Here is a 25,453-nt window from a genome sequence, read left to right as displayed (position 1 = left end):
GGAGAAGAGGGAGTGGAGGACCTCATGGACATGAGAGGAGGTTATGGCAGGGGACAAGACCCTGCCATGGAAACAGGTGGAAACAGCAAGAGAGGAATGACGGCGATACCAGGAGTCACGGCAACGAGGCAAGCACGAGAGGCAGCTCCCAATTTTTGGGGGGGTTGGGGCACACGGGGAGTGTGGCAGAGTCAGGGTTCAGACCTGAGCCAACTCCTCGTACTTACCATAGGGAGCGTGGTACTGATCAGGCACCGTGTTATGCGGTGGAGCGCATAGTGTCTAAAGTGCGTTTTCACAGCCCGGTGCTCTACATTCCAGCTCCCCGCATTGGACGGGCTAGAGTGGGCATCCAGCCAGGACGGATGGCCTCCAGTGATGATTCATGGCACGAAGCCTCCAGTGATGATCCATGGCATGAAGCCTCCAGTGATGATCCATGGCACGAAGCCTCCATTGATGATTCATGGCACGAAGCCTCCAGCATTGATCCGCGGTCCGGAGCCTCCAGCGACGGTCCCCGGTCCGGAGCCTGTGTCTCCGGTGCATCTGCACAGCCCATCCCAGTGTTGTCATTTTGTGAGGTGTCCATGCTGTGGAGAATGACATCTTAGGACATGCACTATGTGCCCAGGTCAAAAGTAGTGCACTATAAAGGGAATAAAGTGCCATGTGGGACGCAGACGTCTTTCCCCTCTCAGTTTTATGGGCTCCCGAGTGGTGGAGGCGGTCTAAGGCACTGCATCTCAGTGCTAGAGGCGTCACTACAGACCCTGGTTCGATTCCAGGCTGTATCTCAACCGGCTGTGATTGGGAGTCCCATAGGGCGGTGCACAATTGGCCCATCATCCTCCGTGTTAGGGTTTGGCCGTCATCGTGAAAATGAATTTGTTCTCAAGTGACTTGCCTAATTAAATAAAGGTAAAATAAAAGTTTGGCCTGCTGCACAGAAATCTAATATGCATTAACTCTTCCACATATCTCAGATTGCTTACTGGGTAATAGTATATTAATCAAGTCTGAAGTCAATGTAGAATCTATCATAGAACCATGTCTGGTAAGGGAACGTAGGTTGGGAGGGAGGGTTCATATTAAGAACAGGAGAGTGCGAGTGCAGAAGAATAGAGAGGAATCGTCAAATATTTTTTTCCACTTTTGGAAAGAATTATGATTTTCTTTTTTCCATCGGGTTAAGTGGCTCATCACAGCCCTAAAGAGACCCATCTCAATGATCTGTCCCATAAACATCATTACTGGCCTAATCATCAGCCACCTTTTCCACTCTCTTTTCCAAAGACACAGTGTGCGTTTGAGTGTGCTTGCGTACGTGTATGTCTGAGAGAGAAGGGTGTAACTACACTTATTGCGATAGATGGATGCCAACAGTACATCTGTGAAGTTCATAAATACCACAAATAATACATGTTTTATCGCTAGTGAATTACAGAAGGTTTCAGACAGTACGCAGACCGTAGGTTGTACATGGCAATGAGGAGACGTAAAAATTCCTGATTGTTCCCACTGCTAAACACCTCTCTCCAGATTTCAGGAATGCCATTGAAGGTATTCATTAGGTAGAAAAACAGCTTGCAGGCGTTATGCTCATGTGATTATTCACATTAAGTCAGGGAAGAGAGAGACGAGCTAACTCCATGTTAAGTGTTTGCTATTAAAATCTAATGCCCCGTGTAATTCAATTACGTTTTTGAAATTGGTATCTCATGATGTCGAATATGATTTACTATTGGGTCATAAAATCATCAGTGTTTTATCCTCTGCCTGTAAATCATGGCTGCAGCAGTGACAGTAAATGATAGAATCATCAGTTATGGATGTATGGATACAGAGCAGTTATATACAAGTCATAGTATTGATTAAACTGATTTACTGTAGTGTAGAAACATATCATATCAAAATATGCACAATATGGATTATAGTATATTTTCATCATGCCCTGCTGCTGTTGCTAGTCTCTGTCACCCTGATGAACAGGAAACACAGTAAGGTTATTGCTTGACATGAAGTCTTCCTGTTTACTGCAGAATCTGCCAGTGTGTGTGTGTGCGTGTGCGTGTGCGTGTGTGTGTGTGTGTGTGTGTGTGTGTGTGTGTGTGTGTGTGTGTGTGTGTGTATTTATTATTATTATTATTATATTATTTGAATGATTGAGTGAGAGAGAGCGAGAGAATACTTATCTGACATAATGCAAAGTGCAATGTATTTTCTGATGTCTTCCAGATTAAGTTATAGTCCATTGACACAACCAGAGGATGCTTCTGCTACAACCTTACAGTCAGTACCAGCTGTGTGGGGTGAAACTGTTTTCTATCTCTCTGAATGAGTCAAAATGTCGTTACAAACAAACCACACAAACTATCTGATGACTCAACAGATTTTTTACTCAAGTCATTTCATTTAGTGTCATTGCAAATAGATTACTATGATATACTCCAACACTAGCACAGAGGGTGAGTAAAAGTTGCTCAAGATGCTGATTGTGTAGTCCACAATGCAAAAAGGAAACATACTACTAAAGATGTGATGGAATGCTAGTGAAATAAACAAAGCTTACAATACTCATCGATCTGTAGCAGCATCAAAGATGTGTCTACTGTATTAGCTTACATTACATAGTGCCCAACAGTTGACCACGTGCACAATTTCAAAGTAGTCAAGTCTTTGTATATTTTGCTTTTCTGGGCTCATCAAATCTCAGAATGATCCTGGAAAATTGGTGTAACATTAAAGTTAGTAAAAGGAGACACTGAGGAAGGAAGAAGGCTGTTGAATCTGAGGAGGATTCCCAGTTGGCCTATTGTGTAAAGAGGGTCTTACTTCATTCACGTTCTGCTGCATGATTCACATACTCTGGAAGACACTTGTTCCTGAGGTACAGCAGCACAGCTTTTGTAAAACATTCTGTAGCCAGCTGGAGAACTGAAGTCGTTTTTATGTGCATAGTATTCCTCCATATTTGTTTCCAATTGTGATTTTCATTGCAGAACATTTCTAATGACAAACTATGTTTAGTAAATTCCCAAGTCTGACTAAAAGGAAAACACAACCATGAAGTGAATTAGTGGGAAATATTGTGTTGTAAAACAATGCCTATGTGAGGGATTTCCAGAGCAGCAGGTGAGAAACAGTGAGTTGACTTCAGTGTAGATATGCTGTGTCTGTCTCTGAGGACTCCTGCAGAGATGAGCTGGGCTGAATGATGCATGGCATCGTCGCGAGCAACGGGGAAACTTTGTTATATGAGGTGACCGAGGAGATGAACAGACACATCCTGCAGTATGACATTCAGCTTCTACTACTAAGAAGTCAAAATGCTGGTTTTCAACTAAGTGAGAAGTGAAATAACTACTACTCCATGGAAGAAGCAGTCCTGTTCAAACAGATGTGTGCGCATAATAACATATAGGGCACTAGGAGAGTAAAGTGGTTCTAAACAACATAGCCCTACACTGTGTATGTGTGGTGTGTGTTTGTTAAAAAAACAGCTCTGCTCAGAGGTTTGGAGAACACACCCTCTACAGCTGATTCTGACAGCTTCTCTTGCACTCACTCACACACACACAACCACACACATTTAAATACCCTCATAGGAAGACTTGCTGTAGTCAAATTGAGTTCTCACTCTCAATGATACCACCATGGGATGCTCAGGGCTGTTGATTTTGGGCTTTGTCCTAAGTGTGTCTCACTGCTTGGACATGTTGGGTAAGTCTGAGGAGTTATAATCCATCTGTGAGTGTGCCGTTCTGTTTATGGGTTGAGTTTACTAGCCCTTAAAGACTTGTTTATTAACCTGTGGAATTTTACACTGAACAGAGGTGCAATAGTTTTGCTGCTTGATTAGTCTAATTATAAAGGCTTACAAGCAATAAACCCAAGAGCAAAATCCATTTGAAATATTCTGAATTCATCTTGACTATAGCTTTATTTCTGACATATGTTTGTACTACAATATTGTCTGTTATTATTGTCCAATTGTGTCAGCTATTAAAACCCTTTTGGTTGCTTTAATGACCATTTAAATGCAATTTATGACCTTTAATGATACCATTAATAGTATTGCAATGGCTCCACTGAGTGTGTTTGGGGAAATCCCTGTGTTGTTAGTCGACAATATTTTCTGTTAGTCAGAAAGACATCACAGTTTGATCTGAACTTAGGAACTTCAGTGTGTATTTTCAATTGGTAGATGAATGAGCGTCTCGGAGGAATAAATAGGTCTGTAGGTTAGAACCACTGCACCGACAGTATGACTTTCCATCCCCAGATCTCTCCACTAGCACATCATCATACAATGCATTAGTTACATCACCACACTGATCTATTTGTTGAATCAAAAGCAGTTCTTTGTCAATATAAGTGACACATTTTCAGTTGTCTTGCTACCCTCTGAACATTGAATCATCTGCAAGCATCCATGTACGTGAACGCCTGCTGTTGGGTAGAAGCCCAGATGAAACCGCAGCAGTTTCATATGACTATGCTACGATATACTGGCCCTATATGGTACATGGGTAGCCTAAACTACATAAAGCACCCCAACCCGTAAACAGAGACAGTTGTGTCAGTGCCTTAGGGCCACAGAAAAAGTGCTAATGGACATTATTTTGTATTCTAGGCTGTTGCTATGTGATTATTTGCAGTGCATCCTTTAAGTGTGCCTCAGATATGCAATCTTTGTAATGCCTTTTCCATTTTTATGAACCATAAACCCACAAGACAAGATATATTTGTGTGGAGCTGTCCCTCTCTTTCTCTCTCTCCTTCCCTCTTCCACTCTCTCACAAACACATGCACACAATCCTTACATGATTAAATAAAGTTTATTTGACAAATGAATAAGTGCCATTTTGGGATATTGTCAACTTTGTGTTTGTTTCCATATGTTGTTATGTACAACACAGCACCACTTGCTGTTCTCTTAATTTATTTGGTTGAAAATGGGGGCCAGAGTATTTATAGTTGGAGACATAAGTGTTGTCCTCATCAATGTGTCCTAACAGGACAATATTTTACAGGATTGTTGATGTGAGGTATTAGACTGGGTATCCATTGAGTGTTCCCCATTACCCAATGTACTCATCTGTCATCATTCGGCACTTAGGCGGCTCAGGAGTCATACAAGTTCAATTTGTCTCCTGTTTCCACTGGCTAATAGATAAAAACGTTGTCCTTAAGTGTTCCATAATAGAGAGACCAGAGAGAGGAGTGAGTTGGTATGCATTGGACTCTGCATGCTGTTATCAACACTCAAACCTGTCAGGCTGCTTTATTAAATGTCCCCTTCACTGAAACATCCCCTAATCATGACTGATGTCTTAGAGACAGACTGTAGCTACGTCCTAAATGGCACCCTATTCCTTACAGTGCACTACTTTTGACCAGGGCCCAACGGTAAAATGGTGCCATTTGGTACACAAGTAGCTGCTTGGGATGGACACTCAGAGACAGGGAACCCTTTTTATAGAAGTCTCAACAGAAATCACATTTGCTGTTGTTTGTTTTTAGCAACATCTATGGAATTTCTCATCAATTAACCAAAGTTCATCCCACTGAGATATGAGTGGCTAAGGATGCATCCCAAATGGAACCCTATGCCCTATATGGTGCACTACTTTTGAACAGGGCCCATATGGCTTCGGTCAAAAGTAGTGCACTTTATAGAGAACAGGGTGCCCCTTTGGGACGCAAAATAACTGAATTACTAGTAATTTATGCCGATCATAATGTTTTTTTCTCACAGATATGGAGGAGGACATGGAGATTGACCGTAACGTCACTGGGATCCTTGGAGAGGATGTCTTCCTCCGCTGTCAGTACCTGGGACCGAATGACATCACAGAAGCCACATGGAAACGCCCAGACTCTAGAATGAAACGATCGATGAAGAAATTAACAGGCTACAAGAACAACAAGGCTTTCAGCAAAGACCCAGACTTCTCCGCCCCAGCCTCTCCCACCAATCTGACTGTGAAGATGAGGGTGTCTACTCTGGAGGCCCAGGGGGAGTACACATGTGTGTTCGCCACCGATGAAGAGGAGATCACTAACAGCATGTTTCTCACTGTTCTGGGTAAGCCTGACTGAAGAACATGGCCCAATTCGAATACTCTTAAAATGCATCCTTCCTTATTCCCTTCTTGAGATTACAAGATTGGTGTAAGCAAGCTTTCCATTGCATTGCTCTGACCAATTATGTCATGTCAGATCATTGATTAATTCAAGGAAGTGAGGAAGGAAGGATGCATTTTAAGAGTATTCGAAGGGGGGCTCTAATGGACGATGGAAAAGTACCTAACACCTAAATGGTAGAGAGGAGAAACAAAATAATACATGACCTCATGATGCCATTAGGGGGGGTTGGATAAAATATGTGACATTATAATTGCCTGTTGTATCCTTACCTTACTGTACCTGCAATGTCATCACAGAGACAGAATCATACAAATATCCATTGCATAAATGTTTCTCGTACCAGCATCATCCTCTTCATGTCTTTTAATGTTTTTGTTTTGAAGCGCGACCTGATATCTACACAGTGGTGACAGAGGACACAGACAACGCTACCCACTACCAGTCAGTCACATGCTCAGCTACCAATGGTAAACCTGTGGCTCTGATTCGCTGGGAGATCAACGGCAGCCCTCCTACTGACGACTCCTCTGTGGAGATGAGGAACACCAGTTATACCAATGGCACTGCCACTATGACCAGCTTACTCCGCTTCCCCACCCACCTACAGGACCAGGACAGGGTGACCTGCGTGGTCCATCACCCAACCCTGCCTGACCCCACCACACATGTCACAGTGAGGGTGGAGACCTTCGGTAAGCCTGCCAGCTCATGTACACTGCATCCTAAATGGTACCCTATTCCCTTTATAGTGTACCACTTTTGACCAGGAAGGGTGACAAGATTTGGGACACATCGTTGATGTGTATGTTTGTTTGTACAGTACTTGGCATTCTCACTTTTGTGGGCAAGGATTTGACATGTGATGCTAAGAATCAAGGTCTGAGAATGATCGGGAGATATTGCATCATGCTGGGACTGGCACCACCTTGAGCTCATAGCTTACTGGCACAGATGTTTCCTTTACATTCTCCCAGCCTGTTTTTCCACGTGTTCACCTCCCCACTCCACACCATGTACCAGGTGTTGTGTCTCTCGCCAAGGCTGTGTTTCCTGTACGAGTCAGCCCTCGCAATCAGCTGTGGCATCAGAGACAGATCATACATCATATCACACTGCACAGTAAATTAATTCTCATCACATTTAGATATCCCTCCCCACCACATTAGGAGACACATTTTTGATATACAGCCTGTATCCATATGTCAAAGATTATCATATGACAGAAATGTCCTCCCTTATCCATATGTGGTAGTATCAAAGTGTCTTTGACAATCGGCATTAGAGTGATGTTTTTCTATATGTGCAGTCAGTCTGTACTGAGATGCGTGATATAGGGTGCTGCTACGTCCCAAATGGCACCCTATTCGCCTATATAGTGCACTACTTTTAACCAGAGCCCTACAGGGTACCATTTGGGATGCAAACATACAGTAGTCCTCTCAGCTGTGGTCTGCTGAACAGATGGAACAGGTGAGAAGAGTTAGCACTCCTCCTAAAACATAATGGCAGCCTTGTGTTTATCCTTCATAAATCTATCCTTTCACTTCAGCCTTCTCAAAAATATAAACCACAGCCCTAGAGGCCCACACATTTGATTTAGGACTGTTGTTGTACTGATGGATCATTCCCACCTGCTCATGTACACGTATAATTTCTCTCTGCCTGCAGTGGCTCCCAATATGACCATTGAGACATACCTGGTTCTAGAGGAAGGGGAGAAGTTCTGGGTGGTCGACTGTGGTGCGGCCGGAGGGCGACCCCGAGCTGACATCACCCTGGTGCTGCCCAATCAGGAGGTCAGTTCCATGCTACAGAAGGAGGTTGTCATGGATGCAGCAGACACATGGGTCAGGTCATACCGCTTCCCAGCTGAGCTTCATGAAGGGGAAAACATCACCTGCCTGTTTGACCACCCCAAGTTCCCACACGGAGAGCTTCGGACCGTCACTTTGCCGGCATTCTGTGAGTACCTCACAAGTTATAATTGAGGACTTGGAGCCAAAAGTATGGTTTTAGGAGAATGCTTTTCATTTACTCTACTTAATAACCGATTCTGTGTTGGATCTTGTGTTTTAACTTCCTATTGTGTAGCTCTGTCTGCTGTTCGGCTGCAGAACCCAGGGTTGGCAGACAGCAGCAACAAGAGCCAGACTGTAGAGTCAGTGGTTCTGCAGGAAGGACAGAGCAAAACCACCATCGGGTTAGAGGTCGTTGGGGATGTACCACGTTACACTATAGTATGCACCAAGTAAGAATACCTGTATTACTATCATAATACAGACAAGATGTCTGTTGATCTCTCTTGATTGTAACTTCTGTTCATCTCATATAAAGGACAACATTACCATGAAGGAACTGCTGTGATAATCTTTTTGGTCAGGGTACTGTTACAAAAAACAAAGTTTGCTATGAGGTTTTGCTTTCTAGCAATTTCATTAATTTATGTTATTCTTACTATACTAGTGTTTGCATCACATTGTGTCTGGCCGCTGTGTTGAGAGGTTCGGTTGAAAACCACAGGTGATAGACAGGCACTAGACACACATCCTTGCACATTTGTTTAGAAGCATCCAGCTGCAGATTGTGCGGGTTGACACCGCGAGTTGTGAGAACCTCAAAGCGCATGCGTCTCAAATGTTATGCGCAAGTGCAACCTGGAACTCGACGTTTGTTGTAGGAAAACTAGCTCAGGGGCAGCGGTCCAAACACTTAAAAGACACGTTGTATGCGATGGAATCCCCATCGCCATCTTGGCGGGCGGTCCAAATGATTAGCCAAGCAAGGGAAGTTTGCAACGTAAGCCCCTCAGCCCTTGTTTTTAGTCGAGTTTGCGAGTGTACAATTATGTTCACTTCGGAACCTGAAACTCCCCATAATTCAATTCGCCAAGATTGTACATCCGCTGAGAAGTCTGCCAAAAATTAAAGCCTCCACGACAATATGGAGTCAATATACAAGTGTAAAAACACATGTAAAAGTTAAACAATTGTGCTACTTACTAATGCACATGACGGCACAAACAGGTCTCGTAAAAGTAATGTTTTTGTTTGGTTAGCTTTTGGAAATTGTAGCTAGTTAAGCAGGCTAACGTTATTTGGCTAATTTATTTAGTTGCTATCATACAGTAGGTGTATATTAATAATGATATATTTAATGTAAGTAGACATGAAATAATAATTGACTGTAGCGCATATAAAGCACCCACAAGTTAGCCACCGGTGGCTGAAAACGCAATCGAGGGATGAACGAGTGTTACATTTCCGGGCAAGGGCGGTCCATTTAAAAGTCCTTCCTCGCCCTGCAAGTGTGTATTCGTCAGACGTCATGGTATGTCATCAGAAGTGTCCACTTCATTTGAGGGGATAGGGTGTCTTTTAAGTGTTTGGACTATTGTCCTGGTCTTTATGTTGACCACTGTTGCTTATGTAGCAAGCTAGCTAGTACACGTTAGTTAGGTAGTACCTATCTTCTAATTCTAAATGTAATTTCACCACCCGTGATGTTGGTGTAGGTAACGCACCATCCTCTCTGACACCATTCGACATCCTGTCTGAGTTTGTATCACACAGCGTTTGTGGCATGAGAAGATACTTTATCTGCTGAAGCCAGACGCTTTGGATTAAAAAAACAACAACTTTGAATAGCAACAATCACCAAGTTGGTGACATTATCCCGGATCTAACTATCTGAGAACCAAAGCTCTTCGAGCTGCTGCTCTCCTGCCTTTGGAGAGTGGCTAACAGTGTATTGTATTGTCTTGTGTTGTCTCCTAGAGAAGAGCAGTCTCTCCCTGAGGGTGTGGCAGTATTTGGCAGTGCTCTAACCCTGCAGGGTCCTGTCGAGCTCTACCATGCAGGGCTGTATGAGTGTGAGGCCTCCTACTACAGCCACAGGGCATCTGTACTGCTGGACATTACCGTTAACCCACATGTCAAGCAGCCTGGTACGAGCAGAGCCTTGTCTACATATCATAGGTTACGTCCCAAATGGCACCCTGTTCCTGATATAGTGCCTATGGGCCCTGGTAAAATGTTTGGAATGACTACATGTCATTTGGGATGCAACCCTAAATATCATCTTCATAATTTGACAACTGGTAGCCATATCTGTCAGTCTGCAATTCGTAGCGAGCCAGCATATGTTAATACAAGTGACTTCTATCATAAATATTGTTAGTATAAAATCAGTTTTTCTTTTCCTGCAAACTGTAAAGTTATTGATTAGCATGTTTACAGCCCTTTCTCCTCTCTGTGTGCTAGTGACTGTTCCTCCCAGCATAAGGATTGTTGTCCAGGACAGACTGGGTGACAGATTCATTGAGTGCCTGGCTGCAGACTCCGTCCCTGTTGCCAATGTGTCCTGGGTTCTACCTGAGGGTGTGTCTGGGCCCTCCTGGTCCAGTCTCACATCCCATAATGGAACCTATTCTGTCAGCAGTGTGTTAGTACTGCCTGCCTGCTCAGCCCAGGAGCTCAATATGGAGTGTGTGATAGATCATACTGTGTTTGTGTTGCCAGAGAGAAGACAGATAACACTCCCTGTGTGTGGTATGTTCAACAAATCATCAAACGCCATCAATTAAAGCGCTAGTGTTAAAATAAAATATTTACATTGAGAACATGTATCCTATATCTGTTATTTTATTTACATTGAGAACATGTATCCTATATTGATGATATTTTATTTACATTGAGAACATGTATCCTATATCGCTGTTCTATCTACATGCAGCTCCTCCTAACATCACCATCCAGTCCAGCTCTGAGTGGGTGGAAGATGTAGCATACACACTGGTGCAGTGCACTGTGGACAATGTTGGACCTGCTGCCACCATCTCCTGGAGTCTTGGAGACTGGGACAGTGACAATAGTTCCAGTCAGCTCATGGAGGTGCAGGGGCAGGTAAAGGGAGAAAACAAATGAAAGGGTGCTTGGAACCGTGAAATAGATACAGCAAAAAATGTAAAACTCCGGCACTCATTTGGATATTATTTGCACGCTCTGTCATATGTTTCGCTAGCAGGTTCACAGGCAGCCTGAGCTCCATGCCAATGGCTCTGTGACGGTCCGTAGTGTGTTGAGGTTCCCCACTTTCATGTTCTCTGGTCAGAATGTCACCTGTGTGGTGGATCACCTGGGTCTTGAGAAGCCAGAGAGAACAGGGATACTGCTGCGTGGACTGGGTAATTTACTTTATGACTTGTAGCTACCATGTATCTCCACCAGTAGAGGCTGCTGAGGGGATGATGGCTCATAATAATGTCTGGAATGGTATCAAACACATCAAGCATGTGGTTGATAACATTCCAGACATTATTATGAGCCGTCATCGCCTCCACTGATCTACACAATACGTTATGCGTCCCCAATGACACCCTATCCCCCCTCTAGGCCCTGGTCAAAGTAATGCACTATAAAGGTATAGGGTGCCATTTAGGGACGCATCCATTGTATCCAACCTCCACACACTGTCACTCTCTCTCTCTCCGTCCCTCCCTCAGAGTCCCCTGTGATGCGTGTTTTTGTTGGGAGGCAGAGGGGATCTCCTCTGTGGCTGGCTGTATGCGAGTACAGAGGGGACAGGCTCGGAGCACACCTCTCTTGGGTTCTACCTGACAACGCCACAGGCCACATCTCCTTCCGCTCTGGGTATGAAGGAGTGAGAGTGCTAACCAACCTCACCTATGAGTTTTCACTGGCCCTCCACGAGGGACAGGACCTGATCTGTCTCATTCAAAATCACCATGGACTAAAGGAGAGGAGGACAGTCCATGTCCCCAAATACTGTAAGTGTAATAGGGAATAGATAGACAGAGATGAGATATATAAAGCACCCAACACCACAAATGATATACTTGTCATACTACACATATATTCTGTATACTCTTAGAGAAAAGAGTTCCAAAAGGGTTCTTCAGCTGTCCCCATAGGAGAAGCCTTTATTTTATTTTATTCCAGGTAGAACTCTTTTTGGTTTCTCTGGAAAGGTTTGTTCATGGAACCCAAAGTTTATTTTTACCTGGAACCAAAAGGGTTCTTCAAAGGATTCTCCTATGGGGACAGTAAATAAATATTTTAGGTTCTAGATGGCACCTTTTTTCTACGAGTATACAATTATGTCATGACATTCGTTGAGGTACAGTACTTACCAGGCATGCCAAGCTCCAACCTCCTGTTCAACATTTAACTGCAACTACCTGTCTATTGACTGTATGTATCTAGTGAGTGATTTGGTTTTTGCCCCCCGTTGACCACTTCTCCTTCCCCTTCTTAGACATCTCATCTGTCAGAGTACTCAATCAAACCACTCCCCTGTACAAACCTTATGGAGATGAGTCCGTTATACATCGAATGTCCCTAAAGGAGAATTTCCACAACCAGAGGATCCTGCTCAAAGTCTATGGCAGTGTGCCAACTTATAGCCTTACCTGTCAGAGGTAGTAGACTCTTTGCTAGACTCTCTTTTACTACTATGTTCCATTCCTAAAACTTCTAAACTGTGGAGGTTGAGTGAGAGAGCTACAGAAGGATGGAAGACAGAGTAGGGCAGGGCCCTGTCTGTGATAATATTACCACTACACAGGGGAGGTCATTTGTACGAACATTGTTCTCGTCCAGATGGAAGTTCTCATTTGTATTGTTTTATGAGAGCTTTTAACTAGATAGTCAAATACGTGCAGTGTCGTAAAGCTGCTATTATGTCTTATTAAGATACTATCAGGACTTCTGTGCCGTGGGGCCTGGGGAAGGTTGTCCTGACTGGCAGGCCATGCGGTAGGTTCCACTAAAGAACCCTTTTATCAGGGACAATGAGTGACTTATGAAGCAGTATATCTTCAGAGGTCCTGACACTCTCCTGCCCCCCCCCATGCTCAGACTCGTATAAATTGTGTTAGGAGTTATTCTGTCAAGCTATTCTGGGTAAAGCTGTGTTCATTTCTGCTAAGGTGGATGATAGTTACTTAGGTATACACCTAAGTATAAATACGAAATACAATGTCTCGTTAGATTTTTATCACTCGATGTAGCAGTTTTTTTTTTAATGACCAAAAAGTGTTGTGGTAGCAATTTTCCACCTTCCACGCTTATCTTATTCTCTCTTCATGACTGTCGTCTTTGCCACTTAGATGATAAACAGATCAGACAAACGTGTGTACTATGTAATAACTTTCTGTGTCCTGCTGCGTGTTGAAGAAATGACGGCACATTGGTCCAGATGGATGGTCGGGCTCTGTTGTTCCATTCAGAGGTCACGGAGCGGGAGGCGGGCCTCTACACCTGCCAAGCCTCTTTCTACCACCATCAGGCCTCGGTCCTCATTCAAGTGGAGGTCACCAGTGAAGATAAACAGCTCAGTGAGTGTACACTCACCTTATCATGCATCAGTGAAACAACAATATGTAAGATATTTCAATGCTTACTGGTGAACATCCAAAAATGATTGGCATACTATAATTTTGCCATTATTTGAATTTACTTCCATTTACAACAGGTGTTCCATTCCATTTACTTCCATTTTTTGTTACCGGATGTCTTTCTCCTGTGTGTTTGTGCAGTGATTGTCTTCATCATCTGTTTCTCCTCGGCTGCAGCCATCACGATCCTCCTCATCGTCACTCTGTGTGTTTTCTGGTGAGTCGATCAGTACGAAGGCCTCCTGCATGTGACAGACAGACAAACAGCAACTCAGCAGGTGACATGTTTACAGGTAGCACTCCGGCAACCATCATGTTGGCAGATGACAAACAGGAAACCAGGTCTGTGCGTCTGATGGTTACTACAGCTTAGCATGACCAAAGTAGCACAGAGCTATTCACAAACAGGATGCTCTGTGGCTGGAGCAGACGGGTACATCTGCCACCACAGCTCTGCCACACAACTCACACAGTCTGATTCTTTCTGTCTCTGTGGTTAAGACAACAGATTTATTTTTGGTTTAATGTTATCATAGGGCTTAACTCTGAGTGACTACTCTGGAAGTAAGAAAAGCTATTCAAAAACTTCACAGCTGGAGAATTTATATTGTAATTCAATCCCAGTCACAATGCTTGGAATGAGAACTGCATAAAGCAGTCATCTCTTGTTTCTGTCATTGGATCTGATCAGATAATTAGACAGGTGTGTCAATACCACAGTGTTTGGATACACTTTGGGATCCCAAATGTCTCTAAAATCATCTGAAAACTCTCCCACAGGGCTCTGGTCAAAAGTAGTGCATTGTGTAGGGATTAGGGTACAATTTGGGATGTAGACTAAGTTCCTTTTTGTCTGGACTCGTGTGAAAAGGGATGGTAAATATATAGACACAGACACACAGACTCCACTTCCGTGTTAGTTCAGTGGCTGATTCATTGTGTCTTTGGTCAGTACATTTGGTCAAGGTGCCATTGGTGCGATGAGCATCACTGTCCCATTATCCATGGTTCCCGTGGGAAGGTCCTGTCAGGCTAATTTGGGAAGGTCAGTCAGTCGACAGACGTACACAGAGAACCTGACTCCCCAGGAGAATAGCTATTCCGGGATTTGCATCTTCCAGGTCGCAAACACTAGGAACACTTTTTGAAAGGAGCAGGTTTTCATTGGCCTGGTTGGTGTCATAGGGATCATGATGGATGAGGAGAGCTACTGCTTCTAACATCAGAGAGATCAATGATGATGTCACCATCATTATGATTATATATTCCTGTCACATAATGCATTCACAGTTCACACACTCAGTGGCTCAGTGGAAGTCTGTTCACTCATACAAGGGGTGCAGTTTGGCCATACAGGTAAGTTTGGCTGTACAACTTTCTTAGTGAGGATGATACCCAACTGTATAAAAACATCAAAATCATTTGACAATTTTAAATGCTGTCTGTCTGCCACTGCAACACAACTGAAAATGAGTTGTTAATTTGTTTTGAAGCAAAATAAATGGAGGAGACCGCCTAACATCTAAGGTTAGTATCAATCTTTCTTACAATTTTTCTCGAGCTGTTGAGCTCGAGAAAAAACATTATGCATTCTTTGAATTATTGAGAATGGTCCTCTTGCCTTCATTCATCTATTCTTGTAGCTTCTATCCATAGGTCTTTATTCAACATTTGAATGTGCTTTGTACCCCTGTCTACTATCTTTTCTGGCACCCTTTTCTGGCACCCCTGACCTCTCTGACCCAGGAACTGTGCTCTCCAGAGCTGAGGAAGGGAAAGACGGCAGTGACAGTACCAGGAGGACGAGGCCAGGAGTACAACCAGCTGCTCAGCTACTCTATTGTCATTGATGCCAGATCCACTGTGTAAATGACAGGGTGTGTCCCTACTGGCACACTATTACCTATATAGAGCACTACTTGTGCACGGTATATGGAATAGGGTGCCATTTGAGACTGAATTATTTTATTTGCCAGTTAAAAAAACACATACTCACAGTACATGCATTTAAAAAACTTGACCAGGATATCAGAGACTTTTGGTCCCTAAATTCCATGGTGCAAAAACATTACAACATTACATAGATGGACTCATGACATGGATAAACTTTTTTTATTTTTTCAATTTCTCGATCATTAGCCAGATTTTGACTTTAGACACCACGGGCTTCTACTATATGTTGGAGTCCACGCTACAGTATCCTGCATCGCTCTTACGTGGTGCATGATGCAGCTTCTTCTAATGTCAAGTCATTAAAATGCATTATTTTGTGAATTTTTCATCATTTTTAGTTTTGTTTATTGGTGTATTTCATGCATTAGTGTTTTAAGTAATGTGTTGTAAAGAAATGTATTGTACATACGTAGAATGTATGCACACATGACTGTAAGTCGCTTTGGATAAAAGCGTCTGATAAATGGCATATATATTATTATTATTATATATTGTAAAACTCATAGAAATTATGTTGAGCGTAGCTTCTATTTGTTTGACTGTTTTGTATTATGCTGAACTTTAAAAGGTTATTCATTTTGGTTATCTAATGTTGTAAAATCTGGAACATTATCAATAAAAGTAGTGTAAATGTGTATCTTGTTGTTAAACCTGCTTTGTTTTACAGGTTTAAGACTAAATTAATTGACACAAGTGTGTGCACGTACATACACACACATTCTTGTATAACTAAACTTGTGTGGTCACACAATTCAGTCCCACTCAAAGTCCTATTTTCCAGAACCCCTAAACTTGAACCTTTACCCCAAAACATAGTCTAGCTCCTGAACCTAACTAACCGTAACCCTAAAACCCCTAGAAATAGCATTTGACCATATGGGGACTAACAAAATGTCCCCTAGTTGGTACATTTTTGGTTGTTTAGTATTCTTGTGGGGACTTCTGGTCCGCACAAGTATATGTAACGGATGTGAAACGGCTAGCTTAATTAGCGGTGCGCGTTAAATAGCGTTTCAATCGGTGACGTCACTTACTCTGAGACCTTGAAGTAGTAGTTCCCCTTGCTCTGCCAGGCCCGCGACTTTTGTGGAGCGATGGGTACCGATGCTTCGAGGGTGACTGTTGTTGATGTGTGCAGAGGGTCCCTGGTTCGCGCCCGGGTATGGGCGAGGGGACGGACTAACGTTATACTGTTACATATAGTTAAACACATCCAGACACTCACACACACAGAATTAATTTCTTCGCACTAACCCTGATTGTGTCATGGAAATAAGACACTACTAATAGAGCTCACCTCATCACTTGCAGAAGAGCAGTAAAATCTATTCTCACCCGAGAGAAAAAAAGTAAATCTGGTTGGATCAGGTTTTGCAACATTTTAATAAAGACTGCACCTTGCTGTAATGAATTTAATATAAATGTGTGATGTGGCAATTTTCTTCATTCCGATGCTAGTAAGGAATTAGTGTATTTTTCTTAACCAAAACTGTGGCAATTAACACAATTGCCCTAGGGTTATACTACTCTGTTAGTGAATAATGCATTTTAAATTCTGGTACAGGGTTAGTCCATGTTAAATTGTGTAAATTGAAGTTAATTCAAATGTGTACGTCCTTATTATAGTGATTGCCAGGTTATGTATGATATAAAAACCAGTGGGCCCTTTTTGTCCTGTGAGTTCAACATTAGTTATCAAAGTCTGCACAAACTTGGATTATGAAAGCATCACAAATATTTCTGACTCTCACTCTCTCTTTCTCCAATTCAATTTGCTTTATTGGCATGATGTAACAATGTACACTACCGTTCAAATGTTTTGGGTCACTTAGAGCTTGTAATCGAACCCACAAATGCTGATGCTCCAGATACTCAACATGTCTGTTGGCCAGTTTTATAGCTTCTTTAATCAGAAATAGAGTTTTCAGCTATGCAAAATGGTTTTCTAATGATCAATTAGCGTTTTAAAATGATAAACTTGGATTAGCTAACACAACATGCCGTTGAAACACAGGAGTGATGGTTGCTGATAATGGGCCTATGTATGACTATGTAGATATTCCATAGAAATATTCCATCAGCCTTTTCCAGCTACAATAGTCATTTACAACACTAACACTGTCTACGCTGTATTTCTGATCAATTGTACGTTATTTTTATGGACAAAAAATGTGCTTTTCTTTCTAAAACAAGGACCCCAAACTTTTGAAAGGTGGTGTACATATTGCCAAAGCTTACTTTGGAGATTTACAATATTAACATAATTAAAATAATAATCAATATTGTCAATGGGACAACCATATATTGACCAATAACAATAAGTATAGAGGACATGTGCAGGTTGGTTGGTCTGTCAGACACTGTCCCTCATTTTTTTGCAGGCAGCAATGTAGTGCGCTGCCAACCCACAGCTCTCTGCATCCTCCCCCAACAGGAAGGGTAGCATATTCTCATCAGAGAAGTCTTTGAAAATTTGGGGAAACAACACTCTCTAATTGCTTTTTGTGTGTTTTTTCTCATGAAATGCAACTGTCTCAGGTTCTGCTGTGGTGCAGTGGTTACACAGCCTTTCATCTACAGGGAGCCAGGTTTTCCTGTGTCTATTATGAGCATTTATTAATGTATGGACAAAAACAAAATGTCACACTCCTGGCAGTTTCTCCAATAACTAATGTTGCATCTTCTAGCGCTCCCTTGTGGAACATACGAGATCCCACAATATGGGCCATAAACGTTGACGTTGCGTCCCATGTAACTATGGGAACGAGACCTGCTGATATTTTGCAGTGGATCAATTTCACGGTACAGGTGAGAACGTTTGAAAAGTTAGATAGGAAAAGGGCTAACTAGCTTTATTAACTATCTAAATGTACACGTATATATATATATACATGCAAGGTATCTTAGATTGCCAGCTACCTTCCAACTTTTCCCCCCATAAAATCAACTTTTACACGCATTGATTTTTTTTTGCATTCGACGGTAACGCTTGCTAACTAACAGGTAGCAATGCTGTCAAGAGGTATTTCCTGTTTTTGTATCTTCTCTAATATCTTATCGTGCACCCCAAAAAGTTCAGCTGTCAAAGATAATGTAGGCCACGACTAAGTTTCTAGCCTTAACTATATTTTATCGGCACAATCTGTCATCCCTTTAAATGAGAGGTTGTGCTCTTTTTTTTCCTCATTTATGGCAGGAATTCTTGGGAGTTTTTTTTCCAGAGTTGGGCTCAACAGAGGAATATGAAGATGATCTCAGCAAATAGTCGCTAAAGCTTGGAGTTTTGTGGCAGAACTAATGATACAAAACAACCTACAATTATGCCTGCTCCAAAAAGAGATAGTCAACATAGGACCCGTGCAAGAGGCATAGCAAGGCCAAGCGATGGTTCCCTGGATCACAGAGGGAGGAAAAATGACTCTATCCCAGCAGCAAATGTGGCCTCTGTTCTCTTACTACCACCACTGGAGTCTCAGGAGCACCATGCCTCCTCACCAGCCTTCATGTATGAGCCCCATCCAGGTCGAGCCCTTAGCACTGGAAACCTCACCCCTGCTCCCACTCCTCTGTCCATGGTGGAGCTCCCTCACCTCGTGGCAGAGGTGGGTCCTGAGCTGGCCATGGGGGAGTCACTGTGGATGGAGGGACCTTGTCTGATCGCTTCAGCGCTGGGGACTGATATCCCTGTCAAAGCTACTCAGGTGTCATTTGAGGAATCTGCTCTGGACAGGTAGGTTAAGCAGTGAGCATGTGTGTTTGCTGCTTCATTTCACTCGTGTTCAAATGTGACATTGGTCTTTCAAAAAAATAAAAAGCACATTCAGATAGCACATTTAGTAGTGTGTCCATTGTTGATTCAGCTTTACAGATCATGGAGACGTGTCCCAGGTAAAGATGGCTGATCAAGACAAGGAGACAGAAAACAGAAAAGATGCCAAGCACAGAGAGCCTCTGACTGGCACAGAGGTGGTGGAAATCTTTGCAAAGAAAAGACATCTGGGAAAGCTTCAGTTTTTCCACTTGCAAGCTGTGAACAATGGCCCATTCAGGTAGTGAACACCATAGCCAATGCCATAGTGTAATAACACTGGCTTTGCCAGTCTTCTGTAGCATTCACACTATTTTGCAGATACAATTTGTTCATTGGATGTGTTTTCTTTTCTAGACCGTATGACCTTCGTGTGGTCCCCCCCAATAGAGCAGGCACTGAGCACTTCATCTTCTCCCCCTCCTCTGTGCTGCATGTGCAGGATGGATGCAGTGCTGGGCTCCTTTCTCTGGCAGAGTGGCATCGGGAGGCCATACTGTGGAGAGCCTTGCAGGATATCCCATTTTTCAGGGACTATTTACTTCGTAAGGCATTCATCAGGTAGGCTACGATTGCATTCCATATGCATTCCATAACCCTATTCCCTCCCTTCAGTGCACTACTTTTGACCAGGGCTCATAGGGGACAGACTTTGGAACACATCTTAACTGTCCACATGTATTGTATCATGTCACTTTTTTGGCGAGTTGCAATTCTCTCTCTTCATTAAAACTATTTTCTTTGTCAACTTTATGTTGCTGTTGCGTGTCACAGGTGGCATAGAAGCGTGTGTAAGATCACTCTGCAGAGGAAGGGTGAAGTACTGCAGGGCCTGCTACTCATGGCTGTACCCCAGTTCAGAGACGCTCTCTTTCAATTCTCCAGGTATTCTGAATCAACATTATTGTTGCATCCCAAATGTCATCCTATTCCCTATTTTGTGCACTACTTTTGACCAGTGCCATGGCAGAGCCCATGGCTCTGGTCAAAATAAATGTACTATATAGGAATAGGGTGCCATTTGGGATGCAGACAATAGTGTTGTACATCAACATTACAGTCACATGCACATGGGACCTTATTGTTCATTTTGGTCCATGATTAACATTGAAATTGTTTTTTTATTTATGTTGAAATGCACACAGTGTTAAATACTTTTTTGTTGCTGTTTTCAGACTGATTGAAGAACTGAAAGGGGTTAATTGGTTGCCACAGGATGAATGCAAGACCTACACCCTTCTGGACTTCCAGAATGCCCTCATGAAAAAGAACCAGGAGTGCCGCAGGCTCCTTGAGATATTCTTGCAGTATCGTGCTCTCATCCTCAACATGGTTTGTAACTACTATTCTTATCCTTAGACAGAGGAACGCAAATTGACTGCTAGGCCTGACACAGCCAAGAGCTTGGCCTGTTGGCCTCCATCCATCCCTCTCTCTAAAGTGTGTTTGTGTGTGGATATCAGAGTGGTTGGGTACAGCAGAAGACACATTTCCATTTCATATAGATTAATAAAAGACCTTCTTCCAGGTCCAGGAGGACAGCTATGGGGCTCACCAGGAGCTGCAGTTACGTGTTGAACGCTCCCAGCTTAGCCAGCGCAGCCAGCCCCTGTACCTCCAGCTGGCTCATCTGAGGGACCTGAGGAAGGAGCTGGGCCAGGCAGAGTACGTCCTGCAGCAGCTGGGAAATATGGCCGCCCTGGCCGATCATATGATCGTGCAGGGTATCGTCACAATCGCCCACCGAGAGGTCACTTCTTTCCTCAACAACGTCATGAAGGTGAAGAGAAAGAAGAGCATGAAATAACAATGGTTGCATCCCAAATGGCACCGTTTTCCATATATAGTGCACTACCTTTGACTAGGGCCCATGGTACAAGTAGTGGATCATGTAGGGAATATGGTGACATTTGGAACTTGCATCATCATGTTAATGAAAGGTTTGCTGGTAATGGTATTGATATTTTTGATTCCATGTTTCTCGATAGAGAGTGCAGCCACAGCAGGGGAGTCTATTCCAAGCAGAGCTGATATTCGGAGCAGACGGTCAGCCAACTCTGTTCCCACCCATGCACTTGTTCCAGGAGGTGCTGCGAGGGGCACTGCTGTCAGTCGCAAACTCTGCCCTTCAGGTGAGATCATTCAATTAACCACACACTGAAGGATGGGCTCTGGTCAAAAGTGGTGCACTATATAGGGAATAGGGTGCCATTTGGGATGCAGACATTCAATTAGGTCAAGGTTGTGATTAACTCGTCACAGAATTCCCAGTTATGTGTCCCAGCGGGTCTTACATACTAATGTGGTTTTGCTCTTGTAGGTATTTGACACTTGTAGTTACTGTCTTGATGCCAAGGAGAGTGTGTCTGCCAGCACCTCCCTCACCAGTGCTGCTCAGGAGCTAAGCCCTGACCTGAGCCTGGCCTGTACCAGTGGAACTAATTGTATCACAGGTAATGCTGAACAGGACAGGAGATTATTTTATCTTCCCAGTTGTACCACAGTCCATCATTTGATAAAATATGTTGTTCATCCCATAACAGGGCTTACCCAGGAAAAATGTCTAATTCATGGTAAACACAAGTTGAAGCACAAAAACAAAAAACAGGCAGAGATATATATTTTCTTACGCTTATCGCCTGTGTTTGTATGTGCATGGTTCTCAGCTTTTGGGGAGAAGGACAGTGAGCCAACTGGTGTCAGCAGCTTCTCCTCCAAGCGGGAGCCTCATTGTGTTCTATCAGCTCCCAGGCTGGTGCTGCCCAAGCTGACCCCTCTGATGGTCCAGGGCCAGAGGCTGAGAGGGCAGTACTACCCCCTGTCCAGTAAACAGCTGGAATGGCAGCTCAGCCTCAATGCTGGGGCTAAGGAGGTCCAGAGAGAGCAAGCCAGGATCTCACAGGTCATTCACACTTTTTGCCATCCTTCTGAATGGATCCCTGAAAAACTCTACAACGATGCACTCACTATCCTTTCATCATGTTTGGTTTCTGAATAATGGTTGTTTGTTGATTCTCCCTTGACCCACAGGAGGCTGGGCTTGAGATCCAGCAGCTGTGCGAGGGACTCTCCTGGTTGGTTGACATTCATCTGTTTACCAGCCAATGGAGTCCAGCTTCTCTGGAGACCATGAGGGGCATGCCTGCCTTACGCTACGAGGAGCACATTCAGAAGGTGCGCTTCTGGACTGACAGGGTGCGCACAGTGCCCCCCTCTCTCACTACCTCCAACAAGCTGCTCATCGTCACCTGCTCCCACATCCAGGAGAAGATAGGTGTGTGGGTGCGGTTGTTTGTGGGTGTGCTGGTGTTTTTTGGTTGCATGTGCTGCGTGACTTTAGGCCAACTTAGTTACTGCATGTGTGTGATGTGCGTATGAGTGTGTGACAGTGTTTTACTGGTATGACCTTTCGTTATGATTGTGCGGCCCTGCACATCGGCCCTAGTCAAAGTAGTGCCCTGAATAGGGTGCCATTTGGGAAGTGTGTGAATGTGTGGTTTTGTTTCTCTACGCAGGGCCTCTGTTGAACTCCATAGAGGAGGATGTGTTGACTCTGTTGAATGAGGAGCTGAAGCTGCGCTCAGAGAACTTGATATTAGAACTGAAGAGAGCTGTGGAAGGTCTTAGGGTCGAACCCACAGATTTCAACGACTTCACCCACTATGCCAGCATGGTATTGCCTACACATGCACCTTTCTGTAGTTATTGCTGTGCATAGTCATCTAATAATTATTTTCTTCCTTAAATCAAGTGTATATTTTATCGACCTCATTGGATTTCTTCCCTCAGGTGAAACGCTGTGCGAAAATGTCTGATGACATGCAACATCAACTAGAATACCTACACTCTCTCCAGGAAACTGTTCGAACCAACTACAGACAGATGACACCAGATGAGCTGTTATTGGAGGAACAGGTTTTAAACACATAGCTTTTGATATGTCTGAATCATTTCCTTGTACCTATTTTGAGTCATCACAAGAAGAGCTACCTACAGATATTGTTGTTTTTATTGCTTTATTCACATAGATATCGCAGTGCATTTCCAAATGTTGTGTGTTTATCCACCCCTCTCCCTGTATTTAGATGCTGGACCTGTGGGACATTTTTGTTCCTCTCCTGAAGCAGGGAGCAGATACAGTGTGCCAGCGTCTTCCCTCCATGGCTGACACCCTGGACAACACCTTCTCCTCCCTGGCCCACGACCTGGAGGAGATGGTGACCAAAGCCACCTCTGGACCATATTTGGACCCCACTCAGAATGCTGCTCAGATGCTCAACAAGCTCAAGATCATGTGCAGACAGGTGTATGCTGTCTCTGCTCGCCTGACAGAGCTCAGCAGGACAAGTAAAAGTCTCAGAGGTGAGATGAGAGAGGGACTTAAGGATGGTGTCTGCCTTGTGTTTACGTCGCTCCTTCCTCACTCTCTTATCTGTGTTCTCTCTGTAGGAAACCCTCTGGATTTGACTTTTGTAACCACAGCCAAGCAGAAGCTGGAAGCCCGCAAAGGACTGTGGGAGCTGATGACTGTATCCACCTCCCAGATCCAAGAGTGGAGGCTGCTGCTCTTCAGCAAGGTGTCTGTCTGGTTGCTCTATTCTAATAGCCTCTAGGTTGATTAACAACATACTAATACTAATAATAAGTGATAGCAGGAACCTAGTATGCTTATTGAAATAGAAAATGGCGCCGATATAGGGCAGCTGTGCTTCTAGACCCTAGGCAACTTTGCAGCATTGTTTTTTTGTTATTACATACAGCCGGGAATAGCTTTTGCATATCAGAGTGGCGGTAACTCACCAGTATTACGACCAGGAATACGACTCTCCTGAATCGGATCCTTTGTTCATACCCCCGAGGGCAATTGAACTGATTCCAGAGGCTGATCCAAACACAGCTGGCGGAAAAGAGGTATTCGGAGAGGAGTAATAGACCGGCTCAGGAGGCGCGCACACCACCCACTGCTTCTGAGTATATTACTCGCTAATGTTCAGTCCCTGGATAATAAAGTTGACGAGCTCAGGGCGAAGATTTCCTTCCAGAGAGACATCAGGGATTGTAACATACTGTTTCACGGAAACATGGCTCTCTCAGGATATACTGTCTATGAGTCCATCCAACCAGTTGGGTTTTCAGTTCATCGCGCAGACAGGAATAAATATCTCTCCGGGAAGAAGAAGGGCGGAGGTGTATGTTTCATGATTAATTACTCATGGTGTGATTGTGAGGTATTCTAGGTTGGGTTAACAAAAATATTTGAGTTCATGTATGTTATCACAATCAAATGCCAACCATATTACCTCCCAAGAAAATTATCTTCGGTTATAGTCACAGTCGTGTATATTCCTCCTCAAGCCATTACCACAACGGCCCTCAAATAATTTCACTGGACTTTATGCAAACTGGAAACCACATATCCTCGGGCCTCATTTAATTGTAGCATGGGATTTTAACATAGAACTTTGGTAGTGTTTTCCTCAAATTTGCTATCAACACTGACTGTAGTACTCTCGTTACTAAAACACTCGACTACTGCTACTCCAACTTCCGGGATGCTTACAAGGCCCTCCCCCGCCCTCCCTTCGGCAAATCTGATCACGACTCCATTTTGCTCCTCCCATCCTATAGACAGAAACTCAAACAGGAAGTACTCATGCTAAGGACTATTCAGAACCAGAAACCGTGGATTGATGATAGCATTTGCGCAAAACTGAAAGTGCGAACCACAGCATTTATCCATTGCAAGGTGACTGGGAATATTGCAGAATACAGTGTAGTTATTTCCTTTTGTAAGGCAAAACATCAGTATAGAGACAAAGGAGTTGCAATTCAATAGCTTAAACACGAGATGTATGTTGCAGGGTATACAGACAATCATGGACTACAGAGGGAAAACCAGCCACGTCGCAGACACCGATGTCTTTCTTTCGGACAAGCTAAACACCTTCTTCACTCGCTTTGAGGATAACACAGTGCCACCGACATGGCCCGCTACCAAGGACTGTGGGCTCTCCTTCTCCATGACCGACATGAGTAAGACATTTAAGAGTGTTAACCATGCAAGGCATGCACAGATCAGCTGGCTGGAGTGTTTACGGACATATTCAATCTCTCCCTTTCTCAGT

The 25,453-nt window shown here is 43.6% G+C and overlaps 2 protein-coding genes across 6 annotated transcripts in view; both read left to right on the top strand.

The window, feature by feature from the left end:
• The first annotated feature begins 3,582 nt into the window (after positions 1 to 3,582).
• On the top strand, positions 3,583 to 16,155 carry si:ch211-149e23.4 (uncharacterized). Of its 5 annotated transcripts, none has more exons than XM_052467607.1 (15): positions 3,583 to 3,723; positions 5,762 to 6,091; positions 6,537 to 6,845; positions 7,822 to 8,115; positions 8,245 to 8,401; positions 9,927 to 10,096; positions 10,413 to 10,700; positions 10,885 to 11,054; positions 11,173 to 11,335; positions 11,654 to 11,938; positions 12,427 to 12,589; positions 13,347 to 13,507; positions 13,709 to 13,784; positions 15,061 to 15,094; positions 15,314 to 16,155. In XM_052467607.1, exons 1-15 carry the CDS (start codon positions 3,657 to 3,659, stop codon positions 15,434 to 15,436), a joined length of 2,790 nt encoding a protein of 929 aa, XP_052323567.1. In that variant the 5' UTR covers positions 3,583 to 3,656; the 3' UTR covers positions 15,437 to 16,155. The 5 variants fall into 5 exon arrangements, with proteins under 5 accessions (XP_052323567.1, XP_052323565.1, XP_052323564.1 ...); XM_052467605.1 differs by having other exon boundaries at positions 13,347 to 13,552; XM_052467604.1 differs by having other exon boundaries at positions 11,176 to 11,335; positions 13,347 to 13,552; positions 15,061 to 15,453.
• Positions 16,156 to 18,249: 2,094 nt separating this feature from the next.
• The window catches only part of LOC118397425 (dynein heavy chain domain-containing protein 1), a 53,360-nt gene continuing 46,156 nt past the window's right edge, over positions 18,250 to 25,453 (top strand). Inside the window, exons 1-15 of the mRNA XM_052468763.1 lie at positions 18,250 to 18,328; positions 18,717 to 19,250; positions 19,381 to 19,569; positions 19,686 to 19,889; positions 20,103 to 20,213; positions 20,504 to 20,660; positions 20,857 to 21,108; positions 21,317 to 21,460; positions 21,649 to 21,781; positions 21,995 to 22,230; positions 22,359 to 22,602; positions 22,844 to 23,001; positions 23,118 to 23,243; positions 23,414 to 23,690; positions 23,778 to 23,905. Of these exons, the coding sequence (XP_052324723.1) occupies positions 18,841 to 19,250; positions 19,381 to 19,569; positions 19,686 to 19,889; positions 20,103 to 20,213; positions 20,504 to 20,660; positions 20,857 to 21,108; positions 21,317 to 21,460; positions 21,649 to 21,781; positions 21,995 to 22,230; positions 22,359 to 22,602; positions 22,844 to 23,001; positions 23,118 to 23,243; positions 23,414 to 23,690; positions 23,778 to 23,905 (2,769 nt within the window). The 5' untranslated portion in view covers positions 18,250 to 18,328; positions 18,717 to 18,840. The remainder of the gene's footprint in view (positions 18,329 to 18,716; positions 19,251 to 19,380; positions 19,570 to 19,685; positions 19,890 to 20,102; positions 20,214 to 20,503; positions 20,661 to 20,856; positions 21,109 to 21,316; positions 21,461 to 21,648; positions 21,782 to 21,994; positions 22,231 to 22,358; positions 22,603 to 22,843; positions 23,002 to 23,117; positions 23,244 to 23,413; positions 23,691 to 23,777; positions 23,906 to 25,453) is intronic.

This window comes from Oncorhynchus keta, chromosome 18 (assembly GCF_023373465.1).
Source record: "Oncorhynchus keta strain PuntledgeMale-10-30-2019 chromosome 18, Oket_V2, whole genome shotgun sequence".
NCBI lineage: Eukaryota > Metazoa > Chordata > Actinopteri > Salmoniformes > Salmonidae > Oncorhynchus > Oncorhynchus keta.
This window is presented reverse-complemented; position numbering and strand designations above follow the sequence as displayed.